General features: G+C 34.7%; 1 protein-coding gene across 3 annotated transcripts in view; it reads left to right on the top strand.

Annotated features, from left to right (window-relative positions):
* The first annotated feature begins 2,830 nt into the window (after positions 1–2,830).
* Positions 2,831–14,821, top strand: part of LOC131678280 (ETV5-related protein Ets96B-like) — a 74,675-nt gene continuing 62,684 nt past the window's right edge. For 2 of the 3 annotated variants that reach the window (XM_058958317.1, XM_058958316.1), the window contains exon 1: positions 2,831–3,043. In XM_058958317.1, the coding sequence (XP_058814300.1) occupies positions 2,990–3,043 (54 nt within the window). In that variant the 5' untranslated portion in view covers positions 2,831–2,989. Of the gene's footprint in view, positions 3,044–3,923; positions 3,981–14,821 lie in introns of those variants that run through there. The other variant, XM_058958318.1, reaches the window with a different exon arrangement.

Genomic DNA, 14,821 nt, shown 5'->3' with positions numbered 1-14,821 from the left:
AGATGATGTCCTCAATCTTGAGGGTTCGGTGAATCCAGGTATGGGAGTAGTGTTATTTTCGGCCAGCGTCACGCAAACTCGTTCCCTCCTTGTTGGCGAACAGCTTTTTCAACACTTGCTTCTTCTTCTTCTTCTTCTTCTTCTTCTTCTTCTTCTTCTTCTTCTTCTTCTTCTTCGTCATTATCTTCGCCGGACGGCTGCTACCGGCCTTCCGCCCCACGCTCAAGGATGTCAAGATCCGGTAAACTGTTGTCACGGGCATGTTTTCGTCTCGAAAGTGGTCTACCTTAAACTTTTTTCCACGATGATCATGCGTTTCGTAAAATCGTACAACACACTCGCGGAGTGCTTGCTGTTTCGACGCCATCTTCGATCGAACTGACAGCAACCGAGCAAAAAGAAACATACTACCCATTTCTAGAGAGCTCAGAGAGCAATTCTCTTTATGTTACTTTATTACAGAAAGATAAATCATTCTCATTTTTTTTTTATTGAATACCCGTTGTATACCGTAAAAATCGTCGAATCCTGAGCCCATCGCGCTCATTTCTAAACCAAATGGTTGGAAAAGATCAAACCATTGAAGTCTGTAATGTTGTCGATCTGTGGCGAAACTAGTTGTCATTGAGATTGTAATAGGTAAATCTGACTAGGAAGCAAGTTCTGGATAGGTTTATAGAAGCACGGACTGTTGGCATCCTTGCACTCCGACAAAGATGCTCGCGAATTGTTCTTGAGTATAAAAAGTGTAGAAGATAGCGGAATAGCCACAGGCACCGAATTTCGCACTAGTTCGTTTATGTTGAGGATCGGTGGAATTTAAACAACGGCTTTCGAATTGATTTAAACTGAGTTGCCGAGAATTTGAGTTTTGGTCACCTTTTCCAACACCTAACAGCTAACTTGCTTTTGTTTCGTGAAAACACTCTCCTAATTCCAACTAGCACATCATTTTTATATCTTTAAATCTTACAACTTTCAATTTAATTTTACTGGTACATAATTCTAAGGGTCGATTTCTTCAGTCTGCTTAATTTTTAAACCAGGTTTACCGGAGCGTAAACCTGTCTTAAACGTTAAGCGAGGGTGAAGAAATCGGCTCTAAGTATCTAATATTTATGGAAATTCATAGATGTCGACATAAACAATCTCTGGTTAAATGAAGGTAAAGTTTGCGATAGAACAATAAAATAAATTGAAATTTGGCTGATAAGACTACTGTTACTAGCTGTTTGTCTTTGAGATACGAATATAAAATAATTTTATTTTCGAATACCGAATGCATCTAAACCAGTTATTTCTAAATTGAATAATTCAGCCACATCGGTCCACCCGCATCTAATTATGTCATCAATTATGAAAGCATTTAATTTTATAAAACAGCGAACAAAACTCATTGCAATGAATGTCGCATTAGTTAGTAGTCCTACCGGAAGCGCCCGATTCCAACCAACTGTTTTGCTATTCAGGATGGTAGGTATCATCACCCAACTGGAAAAGCTACCAGCTATATGAGCCGTAATAATGATCGTTATAAAATTTTCATCGCTGCAGAAAATTTGCACCCCTCCCTTATAAACGTCCCGACTCCCATCGAGTATGAGAGCTGAACAAACAGTCAGGGTTGGTTTCCGTCTGAATCATTAAATCTAGTGATTCTGGAACAGGTCTATTACAAGTCAATTGGGGTATTCCTTATCATCTAGAGTTAAAAAATTGTCGCAGGACCAATAATAAGGAAAGCAAAAATTATTTGATTAAACCAGACCCGTAATAATGGCAAAACGACGAATCAAGCTGTTGATTCGCAATAATAAGTGGAGTATACAGACATACAGGTAAACCAAATAATGAAGTGAACCATAATTAATCATTAACGTGATAAAATGGAATATCATTTACTCTTTTTTAATAATTACCGGAGATTGCATCGAAAATATAAAGCCATCGTTGAAAACGGCTTGCTGTAATGAACATAGTAAGCTATGCGTGTAGCGTTAATTTTATAGCAAGTTTCAGTTTGAAAAACACATAGGAGGTGTTGTGTCGCACTTTCCATTCAGGAATGAGAAAAAATTGACTCAAGTGGTAAGTTCGTCGTGTACAATCTTCTACTGGCAATTTTTCGCTCTGTTAATAAAAAATGTTCATCTTGAACGTATTTTGGCTACCCAGATTGACCACAACGGCGATGATTATAAGCGGCACAACTTTTGAATTACTTTTTGATAAACATTACATAGGGATCACTTTACGCGAAATTACACTGTCAACTCGGCCAACCGAGAATATTTCACTTCCACATCGACCTTAGAGGTGACAAAATTCAATCCCATTTCACATCTGGTATCATTTAGCGCCGAGTCGATCAGAAAAAAAAACAGTAAACATAAGACAACATTTAAAGCAAGCTCCCGATGAAAGCTAGCTTCCAAACATGAAAGCTCACAGCATCACTCATCATCACAGTGGGTGGTAACCGCCAAACAAAAGACAATCTCACCATCAACCGTGATAGCATACAATTGCGCAACACCGTAAAGAGCTCCACGAAAATTCGGCACTCGATGCGCACTCGCTCCGCCCTCTTTCTATCGTCAACGCTTGCTGTTCTTTATTCATTACCTCACTTGAGTGCGTCCTGCTTGCTGGTGAGTGCCAAAACGTTGCGATGGAAATGTAGGACTTTTGCTTCCTTCCCGATGATATCCCTGAGCTGGCGCGCTGATGCGGCCAGGGTGGGAAAATTTGCATGCTTTTACATTGGGCTCCGGGACAGACAGACGGCGCGGTGATTTATCGTCAATCTCAGTTGACTGCGGGAATTTGAACGAACCGGACGGAACACGGGATCAAGCGGTGAACCGGAAAGTTTGGGAATATTAGTGAATCTAGTGACAATGCTGATAATTGCTTCAAACGAAAAGGAGGATTACGTCTGAAAGGTTTATTTGCTGGACACACTGTGGATTACTCAGAGGAAAAGAGGATGCACGCGCTAACTCAGAATATTAGCCAAATTCAAACCAATCTCTCGAGACTAGTAAGTGTCTGGAACGTAAAACATTGTACGATTTTTACAAATATTGAAGGCGATTTGGGAAATGGTAACATTGACTTTGTTAATCGATTCCCCAATTTCACAGTTATAAAATAATTATTGATGGAAACATGAACGGGCGTACGATTGGTCAGTTTGAATGTGAGGATTTTGTATACATTCGGGGGCATGATTGTGTCCGTTTCGTACTGGATTGGCACCATGCTAGTGTTGATACCGTGTAGCCAATGGATACTACTGGTACAACTGTGTGGCGGAAATGCACAAATTGTTGCTGCAGCCATATCGATTTACAATTTTCGCTACGCTTCAATACCTCCGGTGGATCGGGCTTTGCAGGGATCGAGTGCAATAGTTAAGTGCGGTGATTTAATTCCGGTAGATTCCGGAATCAATATGTGACGATGTGATTTAAATTTCCTCGGAAGATCAAATTTATGATTTATTCGACCCCGTCGGTTATGTTGGAATAGTGTTATAGTATATTGTAGACGTAATATGGCGTTTAAAAATAACTCTTTTGATGCAAGTAGCATTAGGTGATTTAAATACACAGCAGTTGAAAATTTGTATGTACATAAGGAAAACTTTATTAGAATCAGTTTACACCAGTAGGCTATCTCAGTGACAGTATTTTATCCTGAATTAGCTAAGATACCTGACATTACCCGAGAATCTTTTATGTGGCTTTCGTGACAACCAAGTGAAAACAATATTTTAGTGGTTTCAAAATCTCATTTCTAGGTTGACATTTGTTGTGAAAATAACTATGCCAATGACGATTTGTCTACAGAAGTATAAAACATGCATGGGTACTTCAAATTTAAACTTCAAATCGGTGCACACAAGAGGAAAATGAATAAACAATTAAAACTGTTAGAAATTCATATGACAATCCGAGTGGAATCATTAAGATATGGTATTAAAACATCTTCGGGCTTCCCAACTTTCCTACTAAATAGTTGATTCGATCAAGTTCTTCAGTTTTACTGGTCTCATAGAGTTTACAGGAATCTGTTTCCAGTTTATGTTTGTATATATTCAAGAATCAGGAATCAGTAGCGACTAGCTCAAATGGCACGTTCCCGATGTTGAACAGAGATTTGTGCTTTGCCGTGATTTGTCTGTTTATCATTTCCTGATGGCAGAGAACATAGACAATATGGAAGTATTCTTCCCTCCGACGGGAATAAGAGACTCTTCTCGATGAGCGGATATAGCGACATCCCCGAGAGGATTTTGAGATAACAGAATGACAACACGCCGGAAGAGGTATTGTCATTCAAATACGGCTTAAACTATAGTTCTTTACCACACTGGGATAGGAACAATAGCATGTGTTTGAGTGTTAGCTGTCTGTACATAGGTTCATCTATGTATGGAGAAGCAAAAATCCGGATACGCGATTGCATTTCTGCAGAGCAGTTACATATCAAATGATATGAAGGTACGAAATCAGATACACAAAGATCACAAGAATAATACTCATCACGCTGAATAATAGACATGTGATAAGTGAGTGTGCGATGTCCAGTCAGTGCCATGGTTAGACTAATGCGATTGTGCTTAGAAAAATGCAGCAAATTCTTTGACATTTCCGGACTCACATCCGACAGAAATGTCTTTGTTTGAACGCAAGTTTGCAAGCTACGCCAATGGTTGGCATGTTCGGATGCAACCCAAGAGCGAATCTTGTGCTTAATCAAACTTATCGAAAGTGGTAGAACTGATTCTGGACCGAAGTCAGTCGCAGTGCCCACTCTAGCCAATTCGTCCGCTCATTCATTTCGAGTAATACCGGATTGACCGGTTTTACTGGAAATGATTAGGTAAATAGCTAATACTAAGTTCTTCGATATGAGTTCGACTAGCGATTATTAATTTCGATCTTAAATCTGTTCGAACTCTATGCTTTTAGGGGCAGCCTGAAAGTCAGACAAAATAAATTCTTGTAAATTACCTGTTGAAGTGCCGAATGTACGCCACACAGAATCGTGAAGATTTCTGCTTGGAATACGGCAAATTTAGATTAGGACGTAAGTAATAATGAGAGATTCTCTTTGGGGTCTTTCTCTTCTGTTCATTAATCGGTCGTATCAACATTTACTACTCAATTCTTTGCATAAACTGTTTCTTAAACATCTATATAATATTTATTAAGCAGAAGTATCTCAATTTGCACCATAAATGAATTTAATTACACTATTCTGTGCATCTAATCTGACAGCAACAATCGAATGATCTTCTCTTTGACGTGCCAAATTTCATCTCATCGAAAAGAAATCTGGTTGAAACGCAAGGCTAACAAATGACAATGACTAGTTTCACATTCAACATATCATTGTCCCGAGCTGATTTGAATGTGCAGAACATAAAATCTCAGCAATCAGCGATTAGTTGAATAACTTGAAATAATTGATTACTACCTGACATTGCATCAAAAATTATTTTTAAGTTTTTTTTTGCTTAGGATGCGCTATTGATTCGTTCCTATGTACTGGATGTAGAAAGATTGAAAGAATATTTTGAATGTGGTAGTGTATCTGCAGCAAATATGATGTAAAATGGACCCCTTGTATTTTTAATAACGCACGGTGCGCCTAAACCATTATTACCCAAAAAATTACCATCAAATCAGAATACGGCATTGAAAAGACACGTTTCATAAGGCTACCAGCAAACACCCGCAGGTTTGGTCTGATTTTTATTAACAAAGCTAAGGTTTTTCTAGGCGTTTCTTAGACAGTTTAACATAGAAAAAACGCTTTTAATCCACCTAACAGTGTGATGATACATTTCTTATAACACTTATCGCTTTCTTCGGGTATCATATCGATTGAGAAAATTTAGAACTTGATGCTTCGCGATGTTTTTGATAACACATACTACAAGGACTCAGAGAATCTGTCAAATTAGCATAGGACAATATCAGTGCAAGAAATCTCAAAAGTTAAACCAATTTAATGAAAAAGCGGAAAAATGGCCCATAAAATAGAAATACAAACGAATTATTGCTAATGCTTCGTTAATAACATATATAAATTCTTCAACCAATGCACTGTGTTGGGAAAGCTGAATTTTCCTAAAGGCGTTATATATGTTGTGTTGAGTCAAAAAATTCGAAAAACTAATTTTCGAATGGATTTTAAGTCCATACTCTCAATAGCGTTTACTCAAATTCCCAACTCGGCTAAGAACTAAGCACTGAAATTTCAGCTCTTGATATCTCGCTACCTCTGAAGTGCATGCGTGCATAGTTCAAACTTTACTTTGATATCCACTTTTTCTAAAAATGACTTCCCAGTAGTATCTTTGATCTGAATTATTATCTCTAATCCTAATACCAAAGAACAAATAAAAACTCACCAAACACGTTAGGGAAAATCATTATCATTACTGGAATTTTTTTCACGAAACATTTCGATAACCTTCCGTCACTATATATACGCGAACGGAGGTCTTAGTGGAATGTATGTAATGTTTCAAAGGTTTTCTTCCATTTAATTCCACTATGTTTTTATAGTGAAATGCACTTGCACTTCACTATTTAACAGATACCGGTATTTCGATTACTACTTGTAATCTTCTTCAGTGTTTGTATCAGTCTATAGGAAATTACGGGATTGTAAAGTCGTTTTATCTAGGGAAGCGGGTAGGCTGTGGTTAAATGGAAGAAAACCTTTGAAACATTACATACATTCCACTAAGACCTCCGTTCGCATATCTATTGTGAAAATGGCAACCAAGTCAAGTGTGCATAATAAATTTATTAAAAAAAAATCGCGGGATTACATAAAGATGTTGCTTTTCTTAGAAAGTGTAAAAAATTTCAATTGACCCCAACTTGTCATAAAGTCAAGTTAAAGACATCCGTGACTTTAAGTGTAGTGAAAAAGATGGAAGCCGATTTCTTAAATCATAGTATAAAACGTTTAAATAGTGTATTAAATGTGACAACATTGGAGTGCTATAGCTTGCATTTGAAATTGGCTAAAGAACACCCAATGAGTTTTTGTTTATTCCTAACAAAAGTGAAAGTTGCAGAAAAGTGTGAATCGGAAAGAAAGAGAAAACTGTTGGACAAGAAATTCGACAATTTAAGACTAAAATCCTACATTGACCGACCCAAACCGACAGTACACATTTTAAATGACGTTGTGGTAAATCGTTCATCTCAGAGCTTTACCGAAGAACAATCGACTTTGTTAAATCAGGGACTTAACTATGCAATAGCATCAACACCAAATTTTGAACAAGTTATCATTGACCTAGAAACAGGTATCAATAATTGCAACCTTCATTTTTCAACAATTAATGACGCTAGATCCACGACAGCGGAAATAATTAAATAAAATACTCCACAAAAATGTCAAACAAAAGAAATAACAATTATAAAAGAATTGAGGGAAAAGCCAGTTTTTTATTTAAAGGTTGACAAGGGAAATAAAGTTATAATAATGAACAAAGAAGAATATGACGCTGACATGACCCAAAGAATTACATCTGGCCCGTACAGGGCACAGAGAACGAACCCCCTCCTGGACATGATTAAACGTGTTTTAAAAACTCTTAAAGACTGTAAACCCCTCTTGGGTGAGAATCTCACTCGTTTCAAAGTTTCAAATCCCATCTCACCCCGAATAAAAGGACTCCCAAAAATTCACAAACCCGGAAATGAAATCAGGGAAATTATTTCATCAATAGGTGACCCAACCCAATAAATTGCAAAATGGCTAGTGCAAGAATTTCAAAATATGCCAAAAAAGTTTTCCAGCCGGTTCATCACCAATACACAAGAATTCCCTCTCAAACTTCAAAACTCAGGTGAAATCAAAGACGATGAGATTGTGGTCTCCTTTGACGTAACCGCACTATTCCCAAGTGTCCCTGTAAAAGATTCAATTAGCCTACTAGAGGATTGGTTATTACAACAAAATAACAACAGTCTATGGAAAAGCAAAGTAAGATCTTATATCCAACTTACTCGCCTTTGCATGGAAGAAAATTATTTCACATTCCGGGGTGTCTTCTATAAACAAACCACGGGGTGTCTTCTATAAACAAACCACGGGTGCTCCGATGGGTAACCCACTCTCTCCATTTTTTTGTGAACTTTTTATGGCAAACTTAGAAGAATGTTTAAAAGAAAAAGGTGCGCTACGAGAACGCTGGTGGCGATACGATGACGATATCTTCTGTATTATCAAACGTAAAAATTTATCCCGGATGTTGGAAACCATTAACAACATCCATAAAAATATCAATTTTACACATGAAGAAGAGAAAAATAACAATTTGTCCTTCTTGGATGTGCTTGTAAAAAGAGAGGGGGGTCCTTGACTTTCGAAATATATAGGAAAACCTACAAATACTGGGAGAATTATACCAAATACTTCAAACCATTCATATCAGCATAAAATGGCCGCTTTTCACCACATGGTCCATAGAATGCTTACTCTACCATTAGGGGAAGAAGTAAAAACTAAAGAAACTGAATTCATTTTCGAAACAGGTAAGCTCAACGGGTATCCAGAGCAAACCATCCAATCAATAATTAATAAAAAAAAATCTAGAATACTTCATAAGCAAAACCTCACAACCTTAACTCCAACAACTGAAAATTTAAAAAGAGTAGCAGTGGATTTCAACTTCAAAATTAAAAAAGTTTGGCGTAGATCTAGTTTTCAGTAGTAAAAAATCAATACTAGGATCCACACAGGATCCGATAGAAACACTGAGCAAATCGGGGATATACAAAATATCATGTTCAGATTATGATAAAGTTTATATTGGACAAACCAGGAGAACATTAGAAATTCGATTCAAAGAGCATATTGCGGAAATAGCAAAAGCTTCTAGAGAATCTGTTAAAAATTTACCATTCCACTTCAAATCCAAGGTAGCGCAACACGCTTTTTCAGAAAAACATAACTTAACTATAGAAGATATTAAAATTCAGCGTCAAGTCTCTAATCCTTGGAAATTAGACGTATCTGAAAACCTGGAAATTTTCAAACATTCGACTCCTTTCTTATTAAATCGAGACCAAGGTAACGGATATTCATGGCTCTTCGAAATTTTACCTACATGCAAAAAACGGTCAGCTTCATGCACCTAGGTACCCACCGACCACAGCCTACCCGCTTCCCTAGATAAAACGACTTTACAATCCCGTAATTTCCTATAGACTGATACAAACACTGAAGAAGCTTACAAGTAGTAATCGAAATACCGGTGTCTGTTAAATAGTGAAGTGCAAGTGCATTTAACTATAAAAACATAGTGGAATAAAATGGAAGAAAACCTTTGAAACATTACTTCCGTCACTTCTATTAAAAATTTTCAAATACTTTATAATTTACATAATCTTTAGGAGCAGTTGTTTAAGAAGCTTTTGTAATATTGTGTAGAAAAAGCTGAAAATTTATGAATTTACTCTATCTGCAATATATAAACCCTTAAGTATACCGTTTAATTTAGGATACCCTTTTAACATAAACTATCGCACGAATGGGAATAGGTTCGCCGAATTTTGGAAGAAGTCGATAAAATAACTCCTTGAAAACTACCTAAAAATTGGTATACAGGTATACCTCGATAGTACGTACACCTTCGCTTCGTTTAGTGTACGTACTATCGAATCACAAAAATAAATTTCAAAATATTACTTTTTATGTTTAATATTGAATAAAAATTTACAAAAAATAATATTTATTACTAAATTAATCCCCATATTAGTGATAAACCGTTCTATCACTGGGTCTTTAATTTTAGAAAAATGGTTTCCTACAACTAGAACGGTTGAAAATGTAAAAAGCATTTTCTTGGACTCGTATAGTTTCTTGACGCTTGTACGATTTTTCTGAAGTTCGTTTAAAGTATTCGGAATTTGTAATAAAAACCGAAAGCAATAAGACGCCTCAGAATATTGCAGGTTCTTCGAGAGTTTCTGATAAATTCTGTGGATTTGGTAGCATTTCCTTGCGTGCTATGTCATTAACAATTCTTCTCCGAAAAGGATTACATATTGTTTTCTATTGCTTATATTTTTGGTCGCAAAATGTATATTTAAATATATTTACAAAGACGATTTGATTTCAAATATAAATTATGACAACATATAAGCTTATATAAACCATTGTTCCGTGTTCCCTTGAACCACGCCAATATTTTGAATACTTTTTTAATCACTAGCATAGGATTCACAAAAGAGCATAGGATTCACAAAAGAGTGCTTGATCCGAATCTCATCCATTCCATTCAAAACAATGTGTAATGATGCACTCACATTTTATGTACATATTATTTGAAAATCAATAAGCAAAATTTTTTTTTATCATTTTTATTACCTACAAAGTTGCTAAAATCTTGTTTGATGTTCGGAAAAATTCTCTAAATTTTACAGGTTATCTAGAAGTTAATAATACTTCTCTGATACTTTAGGAACATACCGTACATAAAGGCATGCAAAAGCTTTCGGTCAGACTTTCTTAATTTTGTTAGTTTTACTTCATTGAAGTTAACTGTGAGTTTTTAAAACTACCAGACACTCCTTGATGTTTGAAAGATCTTCCAGAATTCTTTTAAATATTCTTGAAGCTTCGTAAACTTTCCAGACATTCTAAAGATTTCATTCAAGGTTGAAGGATTTTTTGAGGTTCGCAGAATTACTCCGAGTTTTGTAAAATGTGCGTAAACACTCTATTGTTTAAAGAAATTGTTTGAGAGCACAAAAATTTTCTGAAGTTTGAAATAATTTCCAAAATTTTATACAACCTTCGAAGTGCCAACCTTAACGATAATTGAGATTCTCTGAAGTTTGACAAAAAAGCTATGAATGATCAGAACTTCGTACAAATTGTCTAAAGTTCTAAGAATCTCCTTGTAAGTTTAGCAAGCTCCCGAAATATATAAGACTTTCAAGATACTTGTAGCACGTCCTTAAAACATGTAGGATTCTTTTCATACTTGATAAATTTTCATGATACATTTGTGGTTTACTTAAACTATGGAATACTTTGCTAGAGTTTGCAGAACTACTCTAAGTAGCATAGAACTCTTGACAAAACCTCTCTAAAGTGTGCAGAAGTAACATGAAACTCGTAAAACTGCTATAAAATGTATCGCATTTTGTTGAAGTTTACAAAATCAAACGAAAACAATTTTTTTCGGTAGATGTACGTACTATCGAGGTAAAATGTACGTACTATCGAGGGTACGTACTATCGAGGTATACCTGTAGTTCGATGCAATTGAAAGAAAATATCCTCAGAAAATGGGATGTACCTATTACTGTGAATAATAAATATAGTAAAGACCCGTTCTTATCATCTCCATGGTCTATTTTAGGCTGACAAAATAGGGACATAGACTAAATCGCAACATTTTTTTCCTTCATAATAAACTGAAGCTGTTCAAATATTCTTCCCTTCCCTTGATGTAGTCTAATAACTATTTCTGATTATTTAATACAGTCTTCTAGCGCAAAAATTTAAAAAAAAATGATTTTTTTATTTTTGCATATTTGCATCTTTAAGATAAGGAAAACATGTCAAGAAAGGATTAACTCAAGTTCAGCCTTGTTTGTCTGCTAGAGCCCATCAAATATATTTTCATATGCGGCTGATAAAATTGGGGGCTGATCAAATCGGGTCTTCAATGTATTATAATAGATAGGCAGTATTCGAAGAAGTTCCCTGTGGACGAGTGTAGAACGACTTTGTTTCTACTTACTTGGAGTCAGCGGCGTAGTCAGAAATGCGGTTTGGTGAAGATTTGGTGAAAATCTAACTTTCTGTCCTTATGCTTGGACCGAAACACGATGACGAAACCGCCATCTTTAAAGTTTTAAAATTATGGAGAATTAGTTTTTCAAAAAATTGTAACAGAGTTCCTGTCTTTAGCGAATTTGTTGAGACTTTCATTTAAAACAACTTTATTGTAGGCATGAATACTACGTATATGAAATATATCGAGTTATAAAATGATATTTACAAAGTGTTCCTTAATCTAGTTGTTTCTAAAATAACATTCTATTGTGAGCTTCACAAACTCAAGCATTGGATAAAATGTAAATTTTATTTATAAACAATAGAAGAGATTTATCATAAACAGTAAAATCATAATAATTTAATTTAAAATTAAATATAAATAGCCTAAAATATGTTAATACCTTGAACACATGGAGCCTTCATGTCTTCAACAAAATGTAAGAGCACTCCCCAAAATTTTACTGAAAACATTAAGTCTGGAACTAAATTTGTTTGCAAAGCTAATTAGCCATAAATAATTCTTGGAGGTTATAACGCCAAAATTATTTTATCAAATGATGTGCTGTTTAACATTTGTAAAATTCATCGAAGATACTAAACCTGCGAAATTGGCGGAATTGAAAACGCCATTTTTCTTAAATTCCGCTACTTTTGGAAGGTGGTTTTCTAGTTATTAATTCTATAACGTTTTCGTCTGTGAGATCAAGATCAATAGATCAACTACAGATCATGCGATCCGATTCCCACAATTTTGCAAAGGTTCTCAAGATGTTTCAAACAATAGGTTATCAATGTACTGATCAGATCATTATCATTGGAATATTGAATTAAATCAGTCAGCATCAATAAATTTTTAACCTCATTCCAATTTTTTGGATGAGGGGGCGGGAGTGTGGTTAAACCCCAAAGCATCCTCTTGGCTACACCACTGCTTGGAGTTATTCATTTCACTTTTCATTTTCCGAGATATGTTTCAGATCGATCCGATGGTTATAAGTCAGAAGGTTCGTGCAAATGAAAATTTTTGCACCGATAAGTGATCAAGTTCCATCTAGACAACTTGGAACTGTTCGGTGGTTATTCTAGCGGTTGTAGATAGAAAAATGAAATACGAAATTCGTTTTATCGAAATAATATTTGGCTCATTTAAATAGATTATTACTGTAGTGAACAATAAATAGGCGACAAAGGGTAATCCACAAACAACAAGCCATAACTTTTAAAGTATTCGAAATATGTATTTGATGTCTTCAGTAAAGTAATTCGCAAAAGTAAGTGCTACAAATTTGCTGAAGGCATTATTTCAATACAACCACTTCCAAGAAAATTTATGAAAAAACACCACTTTTAGAGGAATTAATCAGTAAAATCACAATATCAAATAAAAGGGCATATTGTATACTTTAAATTCTCCGAAGATACTATTAACCTAAAATTATCCGTTTTGGCGCTAATAATACATTAGTTTTTGGTCTTATTTCTGGCTATGGGAAATGATAAATATCTTTCGTCCGCATTTAATGTTAAATATCTCTTTTGATAATAGTCCGATTTCAACATAACTATAGATAGGAGAATGTCTAAAAAAGTTATCATGAAAAAACTAATTTTAAGGAGTCTTCCATATAATATGCTCCATAACTTGTAAACTATTAAAGCTAGATATATGGTGTCTTCAGCAATTTCTTTTGTAGTAATATTTGCTACAACTTTGCCGAAGACACAAATTCTCTATCTTAATTAGTTCGGAAATTAATTTTTGTATATCACTTACAGGTGAATTAATCACTGAACGGTATACTCCTGTGGATGCGCAATCATAAGAACAACAACTAAAAACTAAAGCTCTAACTAAAAAAAAATACTTTGTATTTCAAATCTTTTGGATTCATTGGATAGGTGAGATAATTTTCCATTGAAAAATGTCCTCAAATGTTTCAGCTAATGAGGTTAAGTAACCTTTTCACAGTAATTTATTTAAAATTTAACAATTTTGATCGATTTTTCGTTCATTTCGCGAAAATCCTAATAGTTAACATCACCATTTTAATAATTCAAATTTTTAGTCTTGAAGAGTTGTATAATTTGTTCTTTGACATAATACACTTATCTTGTCTTGTTTTCATGTGTTTGGGTTATTGAACTTGGATATTTTTATCTCATATTCACTAATATTAGCTCTTATTGAAAAAGTATGGCACTTATTGTACCTTTTCTTATTTTTATTCGAAAGCCAGGAAAATTTTGCAGAGAAAAATGTATTAATACCTTTCAGTTAAGTGAATTTAGTATTCTTTTAAAAGTTAATTAGTTTAAAGTTAATGATATTATTAGCATTTTCGTTTTTTTTAAGATAGTAAATAATAAACTTCGCCATTTTTATCATGGAATTAATGCATCTCAGCAAGTTCTACAATTCTTCCTTTGACTCCGTTCAATTATCTCTTTTAGTTTCGAAGCAAAATCATTTTGATCTTCTCGTTCCATATGCAAAAACCAACGATTTCGTACCCACTACATTTGTGATGAGGTCATACTGTGTTAACTATTAAATTTCAGCGAAATGAAAAGCGATAGGGATAAAGTGTCAAATAACAAGTTTTAGAGAATATAAAGGGGCACCAAATGAATAATAATGACGATAAATTTCGTTGATTAATAATTAGAATAATTACAAAACTCTCCAAAAACGCAAATTTTGAGATATTTTACTAGTAAAAAGTCATTTAGTACACTTAACTAAAACATATCTATACGTACATCGAAAGAAATTTTTCTCAGCTTTCCAATGAAGCTTTGGTAATGGCGATATAAAGCATATTTTATAGATTAGAGTCTTTTAAGGACTTGCAAGTCAATTACAGGAAAAGTTTAGAAGTGAAATTACAAGAAAACGAGAAGAGATAGGAATATCATGTTGAAGAACAAATTATAAATCGTCCTCAAACCCATCTTTTGGATAATGGATATTGCTATAATCATAATTCAT

Source organism: Topomyia yanbarensis, chromosome 2 (genome assembly GCF_030247195.1).
Source record: "Topomyia yanbarensis strain Yona2022 chromosome 2, ASM3024719v1, whole genome shotgun sequence".
Classification (NCBI taxonomy): Eukaryota; Metazoa; Arthropoda; class Insecta; order Diptera; family Culicidae; genus Topomyia; species Topomyia yanbarensis.
Note: the sequence above shows the minus strand (reverse complement) of the source record. Positions and strands in the feature narration are given on the sequence as shown.